This window comes from Clupea harengus, chromosome 1, assembly GCF_900700415.2.
Source record: "Clupea harengus chromosome 1, Ch_v2.0.2, whole genome shotgun sequence".
Taxonomy (NCBI): domain Eukaryota; kingdom Metazoa; phylum Chordata; class Actinopteri; order Clupeiformes; family Clupeidae; genus Clupea; species Clupea harengus.
The window spans coordinates 22,406,858-22,429,492 of record NC_045152.1 but is presented as its reverse complement, the minus strand read 5'-3'; the positions used below and the strand labels follow the sequence as shown (position 1 = coordinate 22,429,492).

General features: G+C 42.9%; 4 protein-coding genes across 8 annotated transcripts; 1 reads left to right on the top strand and 3 right to left on the bottom strand.

Moving 5' to 3' along the window:
* Window positions 1-135: 135 nt before the first annotated feature.
* Window positions 136-7,884, bottom strand: hmgxb4a (HMG box domain containing 4a). 5 transcript variants are annotated; one of them, XM_031571625.1, is made up of 13 exons: window positions 7,794-7,884; window positions 6,492-6,587; window positions 6,234-6,373; window positions 5,935-6,016; window positions 5,074-5,805; window positions 4,459-4,701; window positions 4,042-4,214; window positions 3,868-3,949; window positions 3,601-3,665; window positions 3,097-3,199; window positions 2,397-2,563; window positions 1,331-1,453; window positions 136-730 (listed from the first exon to the last, which is right to left on the bottom strand). In XM_031571625.1, exons 2-13 carry the CDS (start codon window positions 6,526-6,528, stop codon window positions 686-688), a joined length of 1,992 nt encoding a protein of 663 aa, XP_031427485.1. In that variant the 5' UTR covers window positions 6,529-6,587; window positions 7,794-7,884; the 3' UTR covers window positions 136-685. The 5 variants fall into 5 exon arrangements, with proteins under 5 accessions (XP_031427485.1, XP_031427497.1, XP_012681349.2 ...); XM_031571637.1 differs by having other exon boundaries at window positions 4,459-4,698; XM_012825895.2 differs by having other exon boundaries at window positions 5,938-6,016.
* ankrd54 (ankyrin repeat domain 54) lies at window positions 7,793-11,905 on the bottom strand. The gene is made up of 8 exons (XM_012825897.3): window positions 11,151-11,905; window positions 10,778-10,825; window positions 10,563-10,661; window positions 10,176-10,247; window positions 9,907-9,954; window positions 9,505-9,629; window positions 8,914-9,021; window positions 7,793-8,517 (listed from the first exon to the last, which is right to left on the bottom strand). The coding sequence occupies exons 1-8, from the start codon at window positions 11,512-11,514 to the stop codon at window positions 8,449-8,451; spliced, it is 933 nt and encodes a 310-aa protein (XP_012681351.1). The 5' UTR covers window positions 11,515-11,905; the 3' UTR covers window positions 7,793-8,448.
* A 139-nt stretch (window positions 11,906-12,044) lies between these two features.
* On the bottom strand, window positions 12,045-19,482 carry foxred2 (FAD-dependent oxidoreductase domain containing 2). Its single transcript, XM_012825588.3, has 10 exons — window positions 19,185-19,482; window positions 18,502-18,715; window positions 18,013-18,318; window positions 17,300-17,551; window positions 16,569-16,910; window positions 16,255-16,421; window positions 15,844-16,009; window positions 15,426-15,652; window positions 13,118-13,288; window positions 12,045-12,950 (listed from the first exon to the last, which is right to left on the bottom strand). Exons 2-10 carry the CDS (start codon window positions 18,708-18,710, stop codon window positions 12,715-12,717), a joined length of 2,076 nt encoding a protein of 691 aa, XP_012681042.1. The 5' UTR covers window positions 18,711-18,715; window positions 19,185-19,482; the 3' UTR covers window positions 12,045-12,714.
* A 499-nt stretch (window positions 19,483-19,981) lies between these two features.
* On the top strand, window positions 19,982-22,627 carry hmox1a (heme oxygenase 1a). Its single transcript, XM_012825742.3, has 7 exons — window positions 19,982-20,150; window positions 20,246-20,297; window positions 20,665-20,776; window positions 21,047-21,262; window positions 21,388-21,660; window positions 22,057-22,102; window positions 22,295-22,627. The coding sequence occupies exons 1-7, from the start codon at window positions 19,997-19,999 to the stop codon at window positions 22,426-22,428; spliced, it is 987 nt and encodes a 328-aa protein (XP_012681196.2). The 5' UTR covers window positions 19,982-19,996; the 3' UTR covers window positions 22,429-22,627.
* Window positions 22,628-22,635: the final 8 nt, after the last annotated feature.

Sequence of the window (22,635 nt, the reverse complement as noted above, 5' to 3'; positions counted from 1 at the left end):
AAACTAGAAATCACCACAATGTGCTTGATTGCACTTTCAGGACTTTTTTTTTAACCCAAGCTTTTTTCTCCTTTTACATTTTTTTTGCATGATTTTTAAGATTATATACATACAAAATACGATGAGAAACTACAGTTGAAAAAGTGCTATATATTATCTTCATGGTACATTAATGAAAACATAAAACTAGGTTGGGCCTAGGTTGTAGTCCACATTTGAGTAAAAAAAGAAGTTTGGACCAGACGGATGCTTAAAAATGACACAGTAACAAATACACCCACACACACACACTCAAACACATTCAAATGTACACACACACTCAAACACATTCAAATGTACATACACACTCAAACATACAAATGAAAATACCCACACAAACACTCAAATAATGCATTTCACACTCAGAGACTTAAGTGCTCGCCCACTCACAACCACACACTAACACCTTATGACACAAAACAGACTTAAAACAGAATTAAAAGCGCTCTCTAAAATAGAATTTCTGTTTTCCTTACAAAATAACAATAGAAAATAACTAAGAATTTTAAAAATGCAATAAAAACATGTCCATTTTTGGTGGCACACTACGAGTCCACCACTTAAAAAATTCCCGGGATGCTTTTGATGTCTTTTGAAAGAGTCCTTTGACTGACTTCCTGTTACGTAGCAAAAGGAGAGACGATCCTCATAGTCCAGGCATGATATAAGCAATGTTGTCCAGCGTCTTCGACTGTAACATTAGAGCACAGAAAAACTCACATATCATCAATCGCTCAAACACACCGCTTCAGAAACAAACACTTAAGGCAGATTTATGGTCTGTCTTTTACACAGCCACGTAAGACACGCAAGACACGCAAGACACGCAAGAGCCCCTTGCATAGTTACGTACCCCTCTTGCGTGCGTCTCCCAAATTGTGTTAGTATCCGACAAGGCTACTACTTTTAAATCGCTGTTTACCTTGTGGGTTGTAGCATGCTAACATTAGATAGTTGGCTCAGAAAACCTCGCAAATCCCCTCAGACGTATTTTTCAGTTACAATAACGGGGTTTTTACATTGCACGGTGTCTATTTCTCAGTAACTTATACAAAATCTAAGCAAAAAAAAAAGTCAAACAAACAACTTTTCTTTGCTGTTTACCTTTTGGCTAGTAGCATGCTAACATTAGATAGCTGGCTCAGACACCTTGCAAACCCTCAGACGTATTTTATACAGACTATAAATGTTCACGAGTCCGTCAATGCAACTGTATTTCAACCTTTAGAGACACCTACCTCCTCACACTCTCCAAAAGTATCTCAGGGTTACAAAAGTAGGAGAACCTTACCAGGACATTGCGCGGACAACCATTGAGCTGCGGGATCTGAGCCGTTAGACAGGTGAGTGGACCGAGAGCACACAAGATGGAGTCCAGCAGCACAGAGAGGCTTCCAGAAACTGCCACCATACCCTGGGCACAAACAAAACAAACAAACACAAATAAATCAAATAAATCCCTGAAACAGAATTGAAATGTTGACAGTGTTTTAAAAGGACAACAACCCAGGTGAGAGTTGAGTTTAAGGCCTCAGGTCCCACCCACCTTTCTGTTCCTAACTAACATCTAGGTGTTGAGTTTAAGGTCCCAGCCACCCTTCTGTTCCTAACTAACAGCTAGGTGTTGAGTTTAAGGTCCCAGCCACCCTTCTCTTCCTAACTAACATCTAGATGTTGCTGACTACAACACGACACAATGCACAGCAAGATATGTTCATCGTGATTTCATCAGGTGACTGAAGACTATGGTGCATTCAACTAAAAAAGCAATGCAAGGACAAAAATTAGATCTTTGAGGACCCTGCAAATGAATGGACTTGTTAACATTGCTGCCACACCAGTGTCTCTACCACTATCTAATTAAAGGTAAAGATGACAATATTGGCAGACATCTGCTGGCCTGAAACTCAACAACCAAACCCACACACACTTTTTATGAATTGCTCCCCTTAAAGCCCCTTCCCCCAAGCATATACAAATATGCAGCCTTAAAGAGGACACGACTGACAGGCGGGTCCATGTCCTGGTTGGTTGCACGCCCTAATTATCTGATTGATTGGAAGTGGAGTGTCATTTATTTTCACCGATCAGTCCAGCCACATCGACAAAATGTTCACTCAGAACATGCAATGTACTCATAGCTGACAAAAGTCTACTGAACTTGTCTTCAATTACAGCTCATCCAAAACCATTGCACGAGGCATCGTTATTATCAGAGCAAAATGTTTACAGCAATATTAAACACTATCATCACCCTGGTCTACAAGCTGTGTATAATATGCTCTCTAATGCCATTACTCACGCCTGGCTGAAACCCTGAACAATAGTGTGTGCGAGTGCAGTGTCCCGAGTCTCACCTCAGTCTCCTGGAGCCGGTGGCCTATGAGGGACAATGACTCTCCCAGAAGTTGCAGGTGTGCTGCTGCGTCGATAGGATCCACCTCAGGCACACGTGCTGGGGACAGTGACGTTCCCATGGAGGCTCTCCCAGGAGACAACCCCCCAGCCAGTCCCTTACTGGAACCTATCAAAGTCATATCAGAAATGTTGCAGAAAAGCACTTGATACATTAAACACATTTGTAGACAGAAGATGGCTGCTCCACTATACAGCTATACACTGCTTATTAGCACTTCTGTCTTATTTGTATTACATTTGTATTATAGTCGTACACACAGTACTGTCTACTTCTATCTGTGGACATGTTGCTACAGTGTTTGTATACGCAAAATACCACATAATGCGTTGTTATCAACTGGCATTGCCGACATCTGGTTACAATTGCTAACAACAAACGATTGCTAATAAGTGATATTCCATCTAAGTTTTCCAATTTCTTGGACTGGGAAACGGTCAACTCTGGTGTGACGTCATTCTCAGCTAAAACTTCTGAGGTAAACGCAATGCAACATGAGGTTAGTACTACACAACACAATGTTTCCAACAACACCGATTGGGAATACAGTGCCACTTGAAAACACAGCTCTACATGGAATAACATCGCAAGTTAGTCATGCAGTTGTTCGTCATGTTGTTGTATAGATGAAGCCAGGTTACCTTTACTCTTGCTGCCATCGGTGGCTGAACTCTTCCGTTTAACAGTGGTGGCCTCCGCTTTGTTCTGCTTATGCTGCAAGTATTGAGCTTTCTGCTTCCACACCTGCAGAGGGACACGGGTATTTATGTACACAGGCACACAAATAGAGAGAATTTATACAGATGTGTGCAAACTCAGAAAATTATATTTCTTTCCTGTACACATAAGATGCTATATCGATCACAAATGTCAGGAATCAAAATTGCACTATGAAACATACAGTATTTCACAAATTTCATATAGTTCCGAGATTTACAATTTTCCTCTGAGATACAACACTATGAAGTAAAGACAAGAGACTCAGGAAACAGATTTCTGTGAACATGCAGTCATGTCACTCCCACAGAGGCAGTGGCCACTGCATTTCATGCAAGGGATCAAGAGGAAAAAGGGTTAGAGAAAGAAGTAGAACAGGGGGAGGAAAAGAGAAGTGGAACAGGAGGGTCCTGTAGAGTGAGACTCACCAATTTATCCTTCTCTGGAAGTTGTTTCCACACCTCTGCAAGCTTTTTGCTCAGCTCACCGAACACTATTGAGGCAAGAACAGTAACGAGACTTTTATTTTGCCATCCCCTCACTGAGCCTCAGAGGTAGCAATTAATCATTCACATATCAAAGATGTAGTCCAACATTTTCCGTCAATCGTATGGATTTACTATGTCATTTTCCAAAAAGATCTAGCATGTATGATGATCATATTCAAACAGATATAAAAAGAATAAAGTGCTTACCCAGTCCAGGCTGCTCAGCGTTGATGTTTACCCTGTATTCCTTACAAAAAACCTGATATGCAGTCGTGTTTTTCTTCTTGGGCTGGCAGATAGAGAGATATAAGGAAAGACAGAGATGGGTGCATGTCGTTCTCTCCAGATCCATGAGCACATGCATAAGGGGAAATGCCTTACCTTATCTTTGTCGTGCTTGTCCCGGTCTTTCTCTTCTTTTTTCTTCTTCTTCTCACTCGTTGTCTCACTGCTGGTGTGGTGATGTGAGGAGACCGGGGTGGCTATGGGATACATCCCACCTGAAGTGCTGTGATTGGCTGAACTGTGAGAATGGGAGTAGCCTCGGGAGGGATCTGAGACCAGTAATTGATCATAGTTAGATACAAATAAGCATAGCGAAGCATTTTTAACTTGTCTTCAACAAATATACTCATCTACTGTCAATGTTCTAGATATTCTCTCCTTCATAGTTTCTACTCAACGTGTCACTGTGTCTTTCCAACAGAGACCCAACAACCCTGACAAAGTAAAACATACCCTACAATGATGTCAGATTCATCACATCAATCATATAGTTCAAATAGTTTTTCAGCTCACCCGAGAACCCCTTCTTCCCACTGCTGCTTCCTTTAGTATGCTTCTTCTCCTTTGAGCTTTTGTCCTTCTCCCTCTCTCTGTCTTTCTCCTTCTCCTTCTTTTTCTTGCTCTTTTTGCTCTTCTTCTTTTTCTTGGAGAGGTGGGTGTATGTGTCGTCGATGACCAGCTCTCCCGCCTCCAGTTCTCCCCCTGAAGAGGAGCTGTCTCCTCCCAACGAGCCAAGAGAGCTCCCATAATGCCCTGCTGAGACGATTGTGCAGAGAACATGGCAGAGGTGTAACATACATAAGATTGCATACCAATCATGGAATATGAAAAAATACTACACATTTCATGGAATAAATAGATGTAAAAAGACAAACAAAATAAAACTAAAATAGTACACACAGAAAGGATTACTAACGGTACTCATAGTTATCATCTTTAAAAAGAAATGATACACAGGGAACGGGAAAAAAACGGGAACAAGCAGAAGTAAAGCGAAAACTATTACTCGCCGAAAACTAAACTGAATCTAGAAACTTAAAGACAAATCAAGCCTGTTCATGTCTTATATTTTCAGAAAGATTTATAAACTCTACACCAGAGCTCCAAAGAACATCCTAAAAGGCTCACCCTCCACCTCCACCTCCTTGCCCACAACAGGTAGGGGCTCTGGGTTGTGCTGTTTTTTCTTTATGGATTTGGGCTGCAACCCCCTGTCCCGCTCCTTCTCCTTCTTTCCACTACTTTTCTTCGCGGTGGATGAGGAGAGCAAGGGTGATGTGAGGCTTGAGGAGGTGGGGGTCGTGGAGGACGAGTGCGAGCCAGGGAAGGAGGGGAAGCTTTCATCCCCACCACCCCCAGCCTTTTCTTTGGGTGAGAGGATGAGCTTCATCTTAAGACCCTCTGCCTCCCGGAGCGTGAGGGGCTCCCCTCTCCCCGCGCCGCTGTGGAACAGCGACGACCGCGAGGAAGAGGAAGACGAGGAGTGTGAGTGCTTCTTGGAGGATGACCCGGAGGATGCCGGTGTGCCGCCGCTGGAGCGCTGTTGAGAGGGGAAGGAGTGTCCTCCTGCCTTGGAGGAGCCAGAGCTCCCTCCGCCACCGCCGCCCCCGTCACGCTTGCGCTCCTTGGACGAATGGGAGGACGACGAGTGGGAGGAGGACAAGATGGGGTAGGAGGGCTTCTTATGCAGGTGGGGGCTGGGGTCAGACCCGGTGGCCAAAGGGGAGGTGATGGCCTGGAGGAGGCCCATGGCCGTGTCCGTAGGGAGGGAGGAGTGATGCTGCGAGGAGGAAAGGGACGGTGAGCGATCCGATGACTTGCGCTTCTTCTTATGGGCAGGTGGGCCTAAGCCATGGTGATCTGGAAAGCAAGAATGGGCAGGATGACTGAACAGTACTTTTGGGGTTAGATTAGGCAGATGTTTATTTAGAAAGAGACATTGATTCAGTTACATTCAGTTACAATGAGAGTCAGAGGATTAGTACAAACTACCTCTGTAATAGAACTCTTCACTTTTATGTTTTTTCTTCTTCTTGTGTAAGTCTCCACCCAACAGGAACAGCTCAGAGTCCTACAGGAGAAACGATTTTAGTGAATGAAAACGTTTAATATGCAAAACAGAAGTAGGCCTATCGGTGGAAAAAATCATGCAGAAACACAAGTAAGTCTCTAACTACACTACGCAGAGAACCGGTATACCACACTAGTGTAACAGGGTTGGGGGATGGTATTGTGGAGATGTGCTTAGTTTACCCCATGTCTTTAACACACCAACTGCAAAATGTTACCTTAGGCCGTTTCTTTGAGGATTTGCGCACCTGCGCAGCGATTTCCTCTTCCTCCCGTAGAAGGTCCTTATAGGAGCGCCTCTTCTCCCGCTGGCTACGTCCCGCCACCAAGCCAATATCTCCTTCCATCACTGACATGTCTACACAGGAGCAAACATCTCGGTCAGAAGCCTCTTCGTTAACACTTTGTCTGTCGTATGCTGGTATGAAATGTTTTATATTCTTATTCATAGATAAAGTCATCAATAGCCTACTTGCCCATAACTCCTTTCTTCTTGACTTCCTCGAAAGCCATGGCTGCCCCACTCTTGCCGCAGACTACGAGACCAGTCAGACTAGGGGAATCGTGTTTCCCTTATGTCACATGAAGGGACCGGTATAGTTAATCAGAATATGCCATAGTCAATAATTCAATGATCTTATACCTAGTTATAATTGTTATTTAACTAGCATGTAAACATGGGTGAATATACCCTGGGTGAATATACCTTGGGCTGACCTGGGGAGTGAGGTGTGATATTAGACTCTCACCTTCCCCCCAGGTCGACACAGGGAGCCCTGCACCCATGGCCCATTTGAATAGACGGGAACACCCCTTAAATATCAGTGTATTTAACAGACTGTCCCTGAAGGGATAATCAGACGAGTCTGAGGTGAAGCTATGAGTGGACGTTCAGGCTTTGTCTCCCTTGGTGGCCACCACGGTATAAGATTAAAACCTGGATCATAACTGACTAAAATCCAAGACTGGTCTCCAATATATGGTATAAATTATATCCCATCACACACAGATGTTAAAAACGGTACGTTTTAGTTTATGATGCTCTATAGAATACAGATACGACCTATTGTATATTTCCCCCTGTCAATAGTGACATTTCTCAAAAAAGATGACAGCTGACACTTTGCGAGTACTTAAAGTGCACCACAGCTAAATAAAACTTTTGTCACATCTGTACTGACATCTGCGGCACTCAAAATGAAATCCTCCAACGCACTGTTTACTGGCCCACTTCTTGTTGCACTTAAGTAATTTGAACCTTCCTTAATTGTCATGTAGAATATCGATAAGGTGACGTTATCCTAATGTCTGTGGCTGGTTAGTTACATTCAACATTGGGCTACAGTTGGCAAGACTCTTAATTGCCGGCGCCAACGAGCTCCGAAACCTTAAATCAATAACCTTTGTTTGTTACAATAATAAGATAAGGTCTGTGATGTTACTGTCAAAATTAGGGCTTCAATTTGATAGGGTATTTCCCGCCTACTTTCGAAAAGATACACAAACACACCCCCTTCACTTCAGCAGTATCCCATTCTCCCATCCTTCACCAAAGCAACTCTTCTGGCTGGCTCTGAGCGATAATAGCACGGGCAATTCTGCCAAGACAGCCCCTGGCTCCTGCGTATGCAGGCCCGATTCAGGATAATTTTAATGTTTAGTTATGGTATGGACGTAATTTTATCTCTGTACTTTCCTTTCTACAAGAGACGGAAAAAATGCATTCACTTTGTAGGCGGCCCAAACAGAAAAACAACGAAAATAGCCTCCATAGTTACCTCCACTGGTCCCCGAAAATCAAGCGGCGCCAGTCGCCATCTTTGAATTCTGTCAACAACAATGCAACAACCAGAAGAGGGGAGGGACCACGGGGCTCCTGAGCTTTACGAGCACAATGAGAACGGTCTTTTTGAGTGTATAATTAATATCGGCAGTTAGACAAAACGGGTAAATATGACATTACACACATCCTGTTAAACAGGATGCATGCAATGCAAAGCGAAGCAATGCAAAAGACACTGAAGAAGAGAATTGCAACATCATAGCTTCAGTCAAAGGACAACACAAAACCCTTTTCTCTCAGTATTTTATTCATTGTTCACTTGATACACATCCATGTACAAAACACACATTTTAAAAATGTTTTACTATAAACAACTTGAATACATAAAAGGCAACAGAAAAAAGGCAACACAGATGTTGAGACAGCAAATCAGGGTGTTGAGCTAACAGGGAAGATGGTACTATGCCAAAACGAAATGGACAGAATGTGAATCCATCCTGTAAAAACGGTTTCACTTTAAAGTGGTCAACAATGTCAAAGTCACATATGCGCGCGCACGCGCGCACACACACACACACACACACACACACACACACACACACACACACATCACATCACATCGTACCAATGTCTTCCACAGGTGACCTGTTCTACCTATCACCTAAGTTCTGTAGGCTGAGAGATGTGAAGTTTGCCAACAGGTCTGTCACCTCATCCACCTTAGAGAGAAAAAAACATTTGTATGAATACTTAATGAGTAATTCACTGATTTTGTGTTCCAATAAGAAATGACTGGCAATGACATATGACAGTAACACGTATATATACATAAATGTTTGTGTGTGTGTATATATTTATATATTCTTATATTATAAACACACACACACAAAATAGCCAGGGACCACTAACACAAAAATAGCAAATTATTATCCTGTTGTGAAGTCACAAAGAAACTGGGATATTTAAGCGACGTTTTTTTGTTAATCTTTTCTGCGAATGTCATGAGAGTGGGAAGAGGGGTGCACAAGAATGGATTTAATTTCATTTGATGAGCATGTCTGTCTGTGCAAGACAGCAAGACAGACACAACAGCCAGCTAGCGGGGAGAGAGATACCTGTTGCTTAGTGCGAGTATGCTGCAGCTGTGTGGAGATGTGTTCCAGTCTCTCACTGTCCTCACTTTGCCCCATCACGTTCAAGTACTCCCGCAGCATCTGAATGATCTGCACAGAGGTGGAACGTTATGTTGATATTAATGGTGGTTACAATCAAGCTGGAAGCTCCATCCTGGGTCAGGGAAGAGGCTGAACAGGAGGGTTTTGTCAACAACTGATATTTGTCCTGTCTTTTTTTAATGCAAAATCCAGTTTGCTTGAAAACTTAAATAAGAAAGACAATTTTATAGATTGATGCCTTTATATGCAATGATTTAGCTGACACTTTCGTGCAAAGGGACTTACAGGTAAAGACACACACTTTTTAATCAGCTCCCTAGGAAAGAAACCAGTGAGCCTGGTATAGTAACTGACTCTACCAGTTGGGGAACAAGAACATTTATTATATTATTATAATAAACTCATATAATAGACCTCAGAAGAGATGGCTCCAGACCAGTGGATGGTTCAAAGTCTGCAAATTCAATTCAATTGTATTTATATAGCGCCAGAACAATAAAATTGTCTCAAGGCGCTTTAAATGTAATTCACCTGGGTCACCTCCCCTCGTAGTGTCTCCAAACTTCTTGAGTCTCCATCCTGTAAGATGTTGAGTTTAGAGCGAGCTAAATGCAGAGGGGTCCTTCCAGCACGGTCCAGGGCATCCACGCGAGCACCTGAAAAACGCAACTTTTTACATTTACTTGATTAAGTATCCCCCTAGATGATAACTGCCTGCCATCCAACATATCACAATACAATTATTGATGAGGTGGTCTTAACTCTGATCTCAAACAGTACCCCTTCATTTCTAACAACGCTGCTTCACTCTGCACTTCACTGTCCCTCACCAAAACTCAGACATTAAACTTATTTCTGATATAAGATTGTTCACCTAGCAAGAAATAGGAATGAATGATAAAAGTGACTATTTTAATGCTCTTGTTAACTCACCTCCTCTCAACAGAGTTGTGATAACAGGCACATGATTGGTACAGGCGGCTGTGAAGACAGTTACATTCAAGTAAGTTCTGATCAGTATTTGAGTACAACCTCACCCCCCTCTAAATTACACCAGTGTCTTAGTGTCTTACTAACAAATATTATTGCAGCATACATCATGTGAGTGAGTAAACATTTACCACGAAGGCTCTAAAATCTCTGCAAGCATTATATTACAACACACACATGCTTGCGACTTTTCAAATGTCTGTTTAACTTACCCAGGTGTAGTGGGGTGTTTCCAAGGCTATCCCTCTGGTTTGGGTCAGCTCCCCAGCTCAACAGCAGCGCGACTGAACAGACAGGCAAATAAAGAGAAAAGTGTATGGATTAATGGTCTTTGATATATTGGCTGTTGTCATCCAAGTGTACAGTAAATTCACAGCGTTTTGACACAACAAACCAGATCCTTAAAATGTTTGTGTAAATAACAAGACATCTTAAGTTTTTTGGAATACCACTCTTTTCCCTCTCTCCATAGTTCCTGGCAAATACATTGAAAACACGTTAACAGTGTTGCTTTAAGCCAATTATAGTGGAACAGACCATTCTGACATGACAGTCAAAAACACAATACTCCAATAAGTAATGTATACTGTGAAACTCACCAATGGTCTCATTTCCATTGCAGGAAGAGAAATGTAAGGCTGTTCTACCCTTGTCATCCGCTGCACAGGGGTCAATGTCTTCCTCCAGAAGCCGACGCACTGTTGGGCATATGGAAACAAACAAGTGGGTGTTACAGAATATATTACTGGTATTTTATACGCACATATTTATTGTTAATAACGTTACTCATACATCAACAATGTTGGTGTCTCACCTGTGTCTATGTCATTTCCATTTGCAGCTTCTCGTAGTCTCCTCACAGCTGAGGAAAGAAATAGTAGAGACTGGATTAGACAGGTGCAGTTGCCAAACCGCTCTGCGGACTACGATTATGACGGGACATGCTTTGCATAAACCACTGCCTGTTCTTTATTTGGTGCTCATAGGTGTTACTTGTCCTCTGGTTGCTCGGAAGCCATGAAAAGTGTTTAGCATTAACCCTGTTAATAAACGCCCGAATTGAAGAGTTTTAAAAGGCTTGATCACGAGTCTGTGTGCACACGTCAAATATGATTGTGTCTTCCTCCCTCCACTTTATGACATATATGTAAAAATGCAGCTTCCATCAGCTGTGAGTCCTTACTTACCGTATAAATCTTTCCCTGTCGGCCCCACATTCCGCCGGACTCTGATATGGCGTCTGGCTCGGCTCCCTGACACTTTCCCCGGTTTGCTTCCGACTCCCGCCCCGGCGCCAGCTCGACCTGGTTCCCAGAGCAACTGCAAATATCGGAGTTCCTGCTCGGCTGTCTGTCCAGTCCGATTCAGCCTCAGTGCTGTGTCCCCAAAACCAGTCATCTCAAATCCGGCTGTAGACCCCCCGTCCAGCCCCTTTTCATCCTGTCCTTTCTCAGTGTCTTTAGATTGTCCATTTCCGATTGTATACTCGCCTTCGGAGCTTGACCGCTCATCATCGGAAAAGGTTGCAACAATTGGGCTCCACCCGTCCATCTTTAGGGCATTTGCTGAACCTAAGGTCCTTTCTCTACAATAACAAACGCCAATTGTAGATGATCTCACGTTAAATGCATCTAGTGACAGCTATTTTCAACACGCTCTGACAAGTATCTCTCGTTTGGCTGCACACATTAGCATATGCCAACAGTTGCGAATGAGGAAACCACTACAGTTGTTTTGCCATTTCGGCTCACTGATTTCAATGCAATCAAATGGGTCGCTCTTCGCATTACGATCCAACATGTCGCCTGTTTCACACCAACGTTTCCGCCCAATCCGAAACTTCACTGTAACTCAGGCCGAAAGACATTGCACGGGAGGGACCAATGAAATTTAACGATACTCATATGCCGCCTTCCAATGACATGGTAGATCGACACATGCGACTCGGTAGGCTGCTTGAAACCGAAACATTTGTTGTTGTTATTAGGCACTACAAGCCACATTCTGTCTATTAGACTAAGGCAGTCAAACGGAAAAACAACACGAAGCATAATGTTACACCTGAGAATAACATAGACTTCTTTATCTTTAATCTGTTTAATTAGGTATGATGGAAGGCTTCGGCGATTTTGATAAGGCGATCTGATCATTGATATTGATATTGATACTGATATTAGGCCTATGGGCTAAAATGATAGTACAATTTCTTTCGTGAGTTGTACAATCCAGAAAGCTCACAGCAGATTTATGCCTATGCAAGCAAACTGGTTTCCCCATATTAAATTACATGAAATCATTCTGCACCAATTCTCTGAATGATAAATGCTTATTCAGACTTCAGACTATATTGTCCCGTTGTTTATGCTGCTAGGTGGACTGTAACTTCTGTCATCTTAACTAGACTTTTAATGACACTTCGTAATTACTTAAAGTTAAAGGCTTCTGTTGAGCCACAAATAAAATTTCACATGCGACTGATGCTAAAGGAGCTTTGCATTATGATGAAAATATTGGACATGACCAAAAGCATCATTTTAAATACAAAAAGTACTTCCACTTAAACACACATTTTAGGCACATACAACAGCCATAACAGTCATCATATAATATAGTGTAACATACACACCCTTGCCACCATAGGAAAATGCATCTTACAATGTAAACATTCGACCTCTTTGGAAAAAAAGGGAAAGAGAGGAGGTAGAGGAGGTCCAGACTTGCCCCAGATCTTTGGTTCTATTTGGACATAAATCAAAGTCCATCAAAGTTCATGGCCGATGTGACTGCAGCTCCAGTGTGGGGTAAGTACTGAGGAAGCTGGGTGTTCTTTCTGAGAACCTGAGGGTCCTGGAGGTCAGGCATGAGTCCAGCATCACGTGCATGTTTCCATAATTTCTGATTGCCCACAATCCCCTGCCTTTTGAGGTAACCCTGACGACAGAACACAGGTGGCTTCTGACTGGTCAGAGATAATCGGAAACAGGATTCTGTGGAGGAGAAAATATAGTGTGATATGCGCAACAGAATCACATGGTGAACAACACAACTTCACTTAAGAACATAGATGGTGAGCACAATGTATATTACGCTTAATGAAACTGAGTTTAACTTCCATAGTGTTAAGAATGGCATTAGGTTGCTATCACGGTCAGACCTGCATAGAATGTCCTTAGGTCCCTTTCGAAACAGTGTTCCAGGAAGCGCCGCAGTGGCTGGCTGTGAGAGATGGGCTGGTCCCACTCTGTCAGGAAGTCTTCGATCATGTGGTGTATTGCCTTGGGGCGTGGTAGTGGCCAGCCGACAGGGCGCAGACGCATGTCCTTTTCTGTGAATGGTGTAAAGGAATGGAAATAGTTCAGTTTATTCATTCATAGTCTGAACAAAATGGATTATTCAGTAATTTCTAAATGGTACAATGTTTCTAAAAATGCCTACAGTTGCCTACAGTGTGGGTTCTGTTAGTCTTCCCAATGTAAGTGTCTGCCTACAGATCTCCAACATGGAAAAACAGTTAATTTGGCAAGGAACTATGACTAAGCATGGGCATACCTCAAGGTAATGGATGCATAAGCCTTAAACATGCAGTCCGCAATTTGGTTTCGGCTTCATGAAAGCCGCCAACATAATCAATAGCCAACCAAATGAAACCCCTCCCTTCCGTGGTCCTAAAGGACCGTGTTGATTGGCTGGGATTGTTTATGGCTCAGTCTGAGTCACTGTGTTTGTTTCCCATTTACAATTGCCAGGATTGTGTACGGACACCTGATGTTTTCTGAGCGGAAACACCGAATGGCCTTTATTTCAATTTTTTTCTACATTGCAGATTAATATTGAAGACATCACAACTATGAAGGAACACATATGGAGTTATGTGGTAAACAAAAAAAGTGTTAAATAAACTAGAATATGGTTTATATTTTAGATTATTCAAAGTAGCCACCTTTTGCTGTGATGACAATTTTGCACATTTGGCATTCTTTCAAGCAGCTTCACGAGGTAGTCACCTGGAATGGTTTTCAATTAACAGGTGTGCCTTGTCAACAGTTAATTTGTGGAATTTTTTGCCTTCTTAATGTGTTTGAGGCCATCAGTTGTGTTGTGCAGAGGCAGGGTTGGTGCACAGTTCTATAAAGTGAATAGGCCTATTCGACTACAGTTCTAATCCATATTATGGCAAGAACCACTCAACTAAGTAAAGAGAAACAACAGTCCATCATTACTTTAAGACAGGAAGGTCAGTCAAGCCGGAAGATTTCAAGAACTTTGAATGTATCCAGTGCAGTAGCAAAAACCATCAAACGCTATGATGAAACTGGCTCTCATGAGGACCGCCCCAGGACAGGAAGACCAAGAGTTACCTCTGCTGCAGAAGATACGTTCATTAGAGTTACCAGCCTCAGAAACCGCCAATTAACTGCACCTCAGATTAGAGCCCACATAAATGCTCAACATCAACTGTTCGGAGGAGACTGCGTGACTCAGGCCTTCATGGTGGAATTGCTGCAAAGAAACCACTACTGAGGAAGAACAACAAGAAGAAGAGACTTGCTTGGGCCAAGAAACACAAGGAATGGACATTAAACCAGTGGAAATCTACTTTGGTCTGATGAGTCCAAATTTGAGATTTTTGGTTCCACCTGCCGTGTCTTTGTAAGACGCAGAAGAGGTGAGCGGATGGTTTCTACATGTGTGGTTCCCACCGTGAAGCATTGAGGAGGAGGTGTGATGGTGTGGGGCTGCTTTGCTGGTGACACTGTTTTGTGATTTATTCAAAATTCAAGGCATACTAAACCAGCATGGCTACCAAAGCATTCTGCAGCGACATGCCATCCCATCTGGTTTGCGCTTAGTGGGACCATCATTTGTATTTCAACAGGGCAATGACTCCAAACACACCTCCAGGCTATGTAAGGGCTATATGACCAAGAAGGAGAGTGATGGAGTGCTGGGTCAGATGACCTGGCCTCCACAATCACCCAACCTAAACCCAGTTGAGATGGTCTGGGATGAGTTGGACCACAGAGTGAAGGCAAAGCAGCCACAAGTGCTCAGCACCTCTGGGAACTCCTTCAAGACTGTTGGAAAACCATTCCAGGTGACTACCTCATGAAGCTGATTGAAAGAATGCCAAGAGTGTGCAAAGCTGTCATCAAAGCAAAAGGTGGCTACTTCTAAAAAGATCTAAGAATCTAAAATCTAAAATATATTCTGGTTTGTTTTTTAGTTTACCACATAATTCCATATGTGTTCCTTCATAGTTTGGATGTCTTCAATATTAATCTACAATGTAGAACAAATTAAAAATAAAGAAAAACCATTGAATGAGAAGGTGTGTCCAAACTTTTGACTGGTACTGTATGTTTAAGAAACAATAGTAAATTGACCAATTTAAGCCTGAATCCCTGTGATACTAGCCTAAAACAGGTTTGATAAATATCTTTTCCTCCTTCGCTTCAGCTCACCAGTAGGTAGAGTGTCATAGTAATACAGAACTGGGTGAAGGAAGCTGGACTTCCAGGCCTGGGTCCACTCAGACTCTGCCCGGCCTGGCCCCAGACTGTCTGTGCGGTTCAGACCATACTGCAGGACCAGGACCAACAGGCCCTTCTCTGGAACCCGATGACCAGAGAGAACAGGCAGCTGGGGCAGTGCCTGAACAGGGAACTCCTCCAGATACTCACAGTAGGATCTTAGCAGAGAGAAAGAAACCAAAGACATATCACTATTACGTGAATATTGAATGAAAGCAGCATGTCCATGACAAATCATTTAATTGAAGACTGAAAGACTTGTTGCTTCCATCTGAATATAAGATCGGTGATCCTATGTTACTGAAAGACAGGAAGTCTAAAAGAAAATGCCTTTATAGCCTCTTCTTACCCATGCAGTAAAACTACATCCCCCAGCACCCCGAACATTTGGTATGGTCCAGATGCTTCGTTAACCCTTTTCAGCAGCCAGGAGAGCAGCTGACTGGTTTGGAGCTTGGTGGCAGGCCAAGCATTGCCATGGTAACGTTGCTCTAGAACTCTGTGGACTGCACGCACTGAAACACAATAAGACCAAGAGGGATGTATAGTACAGTTAACCATCTCTATATAAAGAGGCTGTGATGTAGTTCCACTCCAGTTAGAACAGTGAAAGCTCTACACCATGCCCTGATCTTATTGGAGTAATGCCTCAGTTAACCAAGCAACAGCATTAAGAGACCTATTATCTTAAGCAGCTGTTTTTTAATAATGGAAAAAAAAGTTGAGCAACTTAGTGAGAATTCTTTTGTTTGAAAAGTACCTGTGTAACGGAAGCCATGCACAAATCCTCCAGCAGACATGCGGTAGTCACGGGAGTGAGCAGCTGTCCCCAGCACAAACATGTTCAGGGTTCCCCGACCCTCGTACCAAGCCGTGAGTTCCGGTAACCGCCCTCTGGCACTTCTACTGTGGACAGGGCAAGCAGAGCTAAAAATGAAATAAAGAGGTCAGAGGTTATTCAGAAGTATGTGTTTTGTTATTAAAGCATGTGATGAATTATTTATGTTTTGCTACATTTAAATGATGTAGCCAGTGATACCTTTGCGTTTTTTATATTTGAAAAAGAAACCTCACCCATCAAAGACGGAGAAATTGAAGCGGAACCCAAGGCAGCGGATCACCCGATCATAAGGCTGGCGAAGGGAGAAGTTGTCGTTGTGGTAACCCGGCAGGTTTTCTGCTTTGACCTTGGCGCTGTGGTTCCTGGAGCTGTCATCCAGAAGTTCGGCCAGCGTCAGGAACAGCTGACCCCTCCCCTGGCCCTCCTTAGCCCTGCTCTTCTTCCTCTTACCTCCCCCTCTTCTTCCTCTACTCCCTCTTTCTCTCGTCACGATTGCAATATCCTCCAGGCTTCCCTCCACAAGGCCATCCAGGGACTTGAGCTGATACGTGTCCAGTAGCTCATTGTTCACGGCCCTAAAGAGAATATGGGTCACATGACACACACAAAGCTTCAGTGCTCAGCAAAACAGCTACAGGCCTGACAGGAAGATATAAATATACCAAAAAACAAAAGAATGAAAGGAAGATGTGAGCATTTAAAACACAAAAGAAAGTGCTTCAAATATGAAAAATGTGACTTGTGAATCAAATCCAGCTCAGGAAGGTAATTTGTTGTATTATTCTTTTCAATGCTGCATAATGTAACTACATATGTACCGATGTACAGTATATGTCCTGTATGTTAATAAATGCTCTGTAATAATGTGCTAATAGCACAATAGCTAAGGGCTAAGCAATGCAGCGTGTTCAATATAACAAAATAGAGAGCAGAACACAATACAAATAAATCTGCCAGTTCACACCTCAGGTCTCCAACATAATGCGTCTGCCAGGCTAGTCTCACAGGGTTTGGGCTGTACAGGTGCACGCGACTTGCTCTACCCATGATGCTCTGGGCCGTCTCAAAGGCAGCGTTTCCCTTGCCCAGAATCAGGACAGCTTGGTCCCTATACTCCTCAGGATCCACAGGAATGGACTCATAACCCTCCACTAGATCTGACCCCACAAAATCCACCTGCTGAGGTACCCACAAACCAGTGGACACCAACAGAACACTGCGGGTAAGAGAGAGAAGAAGACATGGAACAAAAACATCTCTCATTGCATCTCTCAAATGGGAGGTAAATAGGATGCTACATCCCCACTGATAAAGCATGGTTTAACTGGGGAAAAAACTATTTAATAATTCCTTTAATAATTCATAATGTAATATATAAAATGTGCTTTTTGCACATTGCACAACAACTCTGAGTAGATGATGCACAACTATCAAACATGTCATCTTTTAAGAACATGGCACCTACTCAGTAACCTGTCAGGATCTATGTGATGAACTCCATTTCCATCCGTTGGTCATGGTCTTGGGTTCACTATATATGCAGCTCAATTACTGAGAACATTTATGTTTTCCCTGTGTCAAACACCATTTGTGTTCAAAAGCCTCAGTTAAATAACTACATACAAGTATAAGTAAGGAAAGTCTCATAAACCAAAGCACCGCCGCACACACACACACCTGCATTTGTAGATAGATCCATACTGATCAGTCAGGATGTACCCTCTTTTACTGCTCAGGTCAGTGGCCCGGATCTTCCCAATGTCCACTCCATACCGCACCTTAAGTCCTAATTCTTTCACATACATGGAGAGATAGCGGGGAAAGTCATCTGCTTCTGGGTACAGTTGACGACTGATTCGCTGAAACAGCAAGTCTGGCCTGTCACTCAACAGAGAGTTCCAATCATGGCGCAGATTGAACTCCCCGTTCTTCCTCCCAGTGTAGATCTTGTTGATGCTGATGAGTTTTCGGTGTCGTGGATAGCTACAGAGATAATGAAATTGGAAGTGTTGACAGCGCAGTGCACAACAAAGTAAAAAGCTAATATAAATCTTGTGACAGACCACAAATCCCCCAATCAGGTTCTTTCAAACCTTAAATGAACTAGAACTAACAAATTAAGTATTTGCAAGAGCATTTCCCCCAAATTGAAGGGAATACACTCACACATTGAAAAAGCTCCCAGGGCCAGTGTTCCTCTCCAAAATGATATAGTCCCTCCCACTTTTCTCCAGGAAGTGGCCCATCTGAAGGCCTGCAGGTCCAGCCCCCAGAACACAGTAGTCATGGTGATGGGTGCTGTTGGGACCCAGCTGCTCCTCAGGGTGACAGCTGATGAGTGTGTAGAGAAGAGGCAGGAGAGGAAAGAAGTCCATTTGATCTAAGGAGATACGTAGGAGACAGGAGACAGAAATGCTCATGCAAGTAATGGTTATGCAGACTGTTCCCTGCCACAGTCACCACACCTAGTTCAATAGTGTTTTCAACATAGCAGACATCAGATATTCCCACTCTTTCACAAATTAGACATTAGACTACACGACTTCTATTATTTTACAAAATAAACGTCTGCGCTGCAGTGGCGAATTAACTGGTGATGTTACAGAGGCATTATGGTCTCTCTATAAACAGACGAAAGTATAGCCTACTGAACAAACAGCCGCTAACAGTTTACTTTTTAACCAAGAGATGCTTGGGAAAGGGCCCTGAGGATATGGATCCACGCGGTGTGCTTCAAGCAGCACCCAACTCCGATGCTGGACTCCGGGGAGCCGTCTCATCACTACTACCGCGAATTTTCCGCAGCACAGCGACATCCCCAGAGAAAATACAGTTCTTATGTTGTTTACCTTTCGATGGAACCGATCCCAATCCAGTGCAAAAGCAAAAACGAATATGATAAAGCTCCACAAGCCCTACATTTTTGCGTTGCTATTCTGGTTTTGTAACACTGCATGAAACAGCTGGAAGAACCTCTCAAATCACAGAACTCCGCTTGCCGTCAGCCCTGTTGTCCAATAGAGGGTCTCATACACAATATGGGGCGTGGTTAAATCCGATTACTTTTTCCCACAGCAGGGCAAATCTTTTGATACAAAATGAAACGTGTTTGATGTGTCATGGTGATATTCGCACAGTCGTGTGGATATTCTTTCAATTGTACAATTATTTGTGTTGTTCTGCTGTCACCTGCAGGATCTTTATAAGAGACAGTGCTGTGTTGCGCAACACAAACTTGACCAATTGAGAATGATGACCTTTATGTTTGTAGGCTGTATGTCGTTAAAAGTTAAATGAATGCAATACAATACAGTGTAGCGAAGGGAAAGAGCAGTTCACCCTGATTCTTTGGCTTTGTGGTCAGGGTGCAGGTTTGGTACCCCATATACCTGGGTTCAAAGCCAGGTGGGCTGACTGCTTTGCTACACACGGTAGCTATAATAAGAATTGTGTGAGGAGTAGGTCCCCTGTATCAGAAGTCAGATTCTATAACAATTGTGGCTGAACACTGAGGAGTTGTAGGATACTGGCAAAGCACAAATAATGTGCTGACATAGTAATGTGGAATTAATGTATCTCTGAGTCACGATCCAGTACACTTTTGCACTAGTCACCAAAACCAAAAACATGCCTGGTCATGGTAAGCTGCGGCAAATGGGAAATGAGTCAACAATCTCAGTTCCTCTTGCTTCCCAACAGTGGGGCAGGATATAAAAAGAGCACTGAAAGCCAAACAGTTTATAACTCTAAACTCAAAGAAGACAGAGAAGAGGCTGTTGGCTACTTTATTTTACAGATACACCGAAGGACTCAAGGTACAGAAGAAAATACTGGTATTCATGAATTTGAATACAAACAGCTGCCTTTTGGTGAGGCCTACTTTTAATTATAAAATTTGAATCTGTTGCAGACATGGAAGTTACTAAGAGCAGTCGCAGAGATGACACCAAAATCACTGACAGGTATTGGAGCTTTAAAATTTTGCTATTGTTCTTTCATCCACATACTGGGTGTCTCAGCCCTGCTAAAGTATTATTTTTCCCCTGGGAAAGATAAAGGACACTGTCTATGTAAATATTTTCAAAGAATTGTAACGTCGATTTGTTTGTGTAAACACCTATTTCCTCCACTTCTTTTTTGATTTTCTTATTACTGTGTTTATTTCTTGTCATAGGGTCTTAATTCATCTTTCTTCTAAATTTCTGATTTTCTAATTGATCAAAATGCGTTTTCTACTCTACTCCTTCGTGTTGTCCTCACCATCTCAATGTAATGCTGACCCTTGACTGGTGGTGATGTTGATGCAAATGCGTTTTTATTCCTCTGTAGTGACCTGTCAGAGCAGATCAAGGCAGTGACCAAAGACAGCCATGTTAGGGCGGAGAACACACAGCTGATGTTGAACTACCAGAAAGGAGAGATCACACTCAGCCAGTATAAGGTGACTGCTGCTGTGCGACTCTTACATGACAATTTCCTTCATTTCCCATATGCTCTTTGCTCAAAATAGGGCAGCACGCTCACAACAATTCAACAAGTTGGGTTAATGCCCAGTCATGACATCAGCTATTAAAGCATTTATCTGGTCATTAAAACTTTAAATGTGACTTTAAATGTGATCTAATATGATTTTGGATTATCGCAAGACCAGAGGATCAAAGACAATGATTTACATTTCATCTATAATTAAAACATTTTTTTTTGTCTGCAGCTCCTACTCTGCTCCTTGTATGAGGTCTATCGTGCACTGGAGGATGAGCTGGACAGGAGTGCTTCACATCCGAGTGTGGTCCCCATATACTTTCCCCAGGAGCTGGCCCGAGTGGAGACCCTGGAGGAAGACCTGGAGCACTTCCTTGGTCCTCACTGGCGCAAAAGAATCACTGTGCCTGCTGCAACACAAAGATATGTCCAGAGGCTCAGAGAGGTATGCAGACAGTATAAGAATTTAAAAATACTATTGGATACAAATATTATTTACCCACCTATTACTATTACCGGAAACAAGTATCAGCAAAACTCTGTCTCTTAAATATTGTTTTGCCAAAACAGATTGGAAAACAGAATCCAAGACTCCTGGTGGCTCATGCATACACCCGTTACCTGGGCGACCTGTCTGGGGGTCAGGTCCTGGGTCGCATCACCCAGAAGTCTCTGGGGCTAAGCAGTAAGGAAGGGCTGTCCTTCTTCTCCTTCCCGGGCGTACCGAGCCCTAACCGCTTCAAGCAGCTCTACCGCAGCCGCATGAACAGCATCGACCTGACCAAAGAGGAGCGCAAGGAGCTGCTGGATGAAGCCGTCGCGGCCTTTGAGGCCAACATCGAGGTAAGCGGAACAGATGCCAGTTGCTGTTTCGGTTCCCCCCTGTTGAGTTCTCACCATAGGGCCCCAGTTCTCTGGAGGTGATGCTTATGGGAGTGGGAAGAGCCTGTGTTAGTAACTCTAGACTAGAGGAAGGCATGCTGCATACACTTTCTCCATAGCAGCTCAACCCAGGGGGCATGTGAACAGGACAGCTGACAACAACAGCATAACAATTTCAGTAAAGATGTAAGGGCTGACAGGCAGAAACTTCTGATATATAATAATGTCACATGGGAAGGGAAAAGAGGAATCGTGAAAGTCTATGTAAGCACTTTCCAGAATAGTTGACCCAAAGGGGCATTCATTGGGGAGGAATCTGAGTTTGCTGATCTAATAAATCTGTTTTCCCCTCATCAGATGTTTGATGACCTTCAGAAAATATTGAGTCTCACTGAGGACACAGGTAGGATTCCTATTTTTCTCCATATTGCTCCCTATAAAAATAATATTCCAAAAGCATTATGGAATTTAACAACATTAAAGTTGGTGCCCTTTTTAAATCACCCACATCTCAGAAAGTATCTAATATCAAGATAGTATTTCTTAATGGAGAATTTCACACGGACTGATCCCTTGGTAACTCTTGCTTGTGCAGATGTGTTGAAAAAGGATGAGACTACAGCCACCAATCAGAAGACCATCCTATATCAGTACCATCCTATATTTCAGTTCACCGTGGGTGTATGTGTCGCCTTGGCAACAGTTGGCATGGGGATATATGCCTTTTAATTTTTTGTGTATCCGCAAGTTTCTGTACTGGCCGTACTTTAGTTATTTCTTGCACGTTTTCAAGATGAGATAAAATACTTTTACTTTGGCATTAACTAAATTGCACATATTGACCGCTGCTAACCTCTATTGCTGGTGTCTGAAGTGTGCATACATTACCTGTAAAAATGGAACTGTAAATAAACTTGTAAATTCTAAATATTGTCA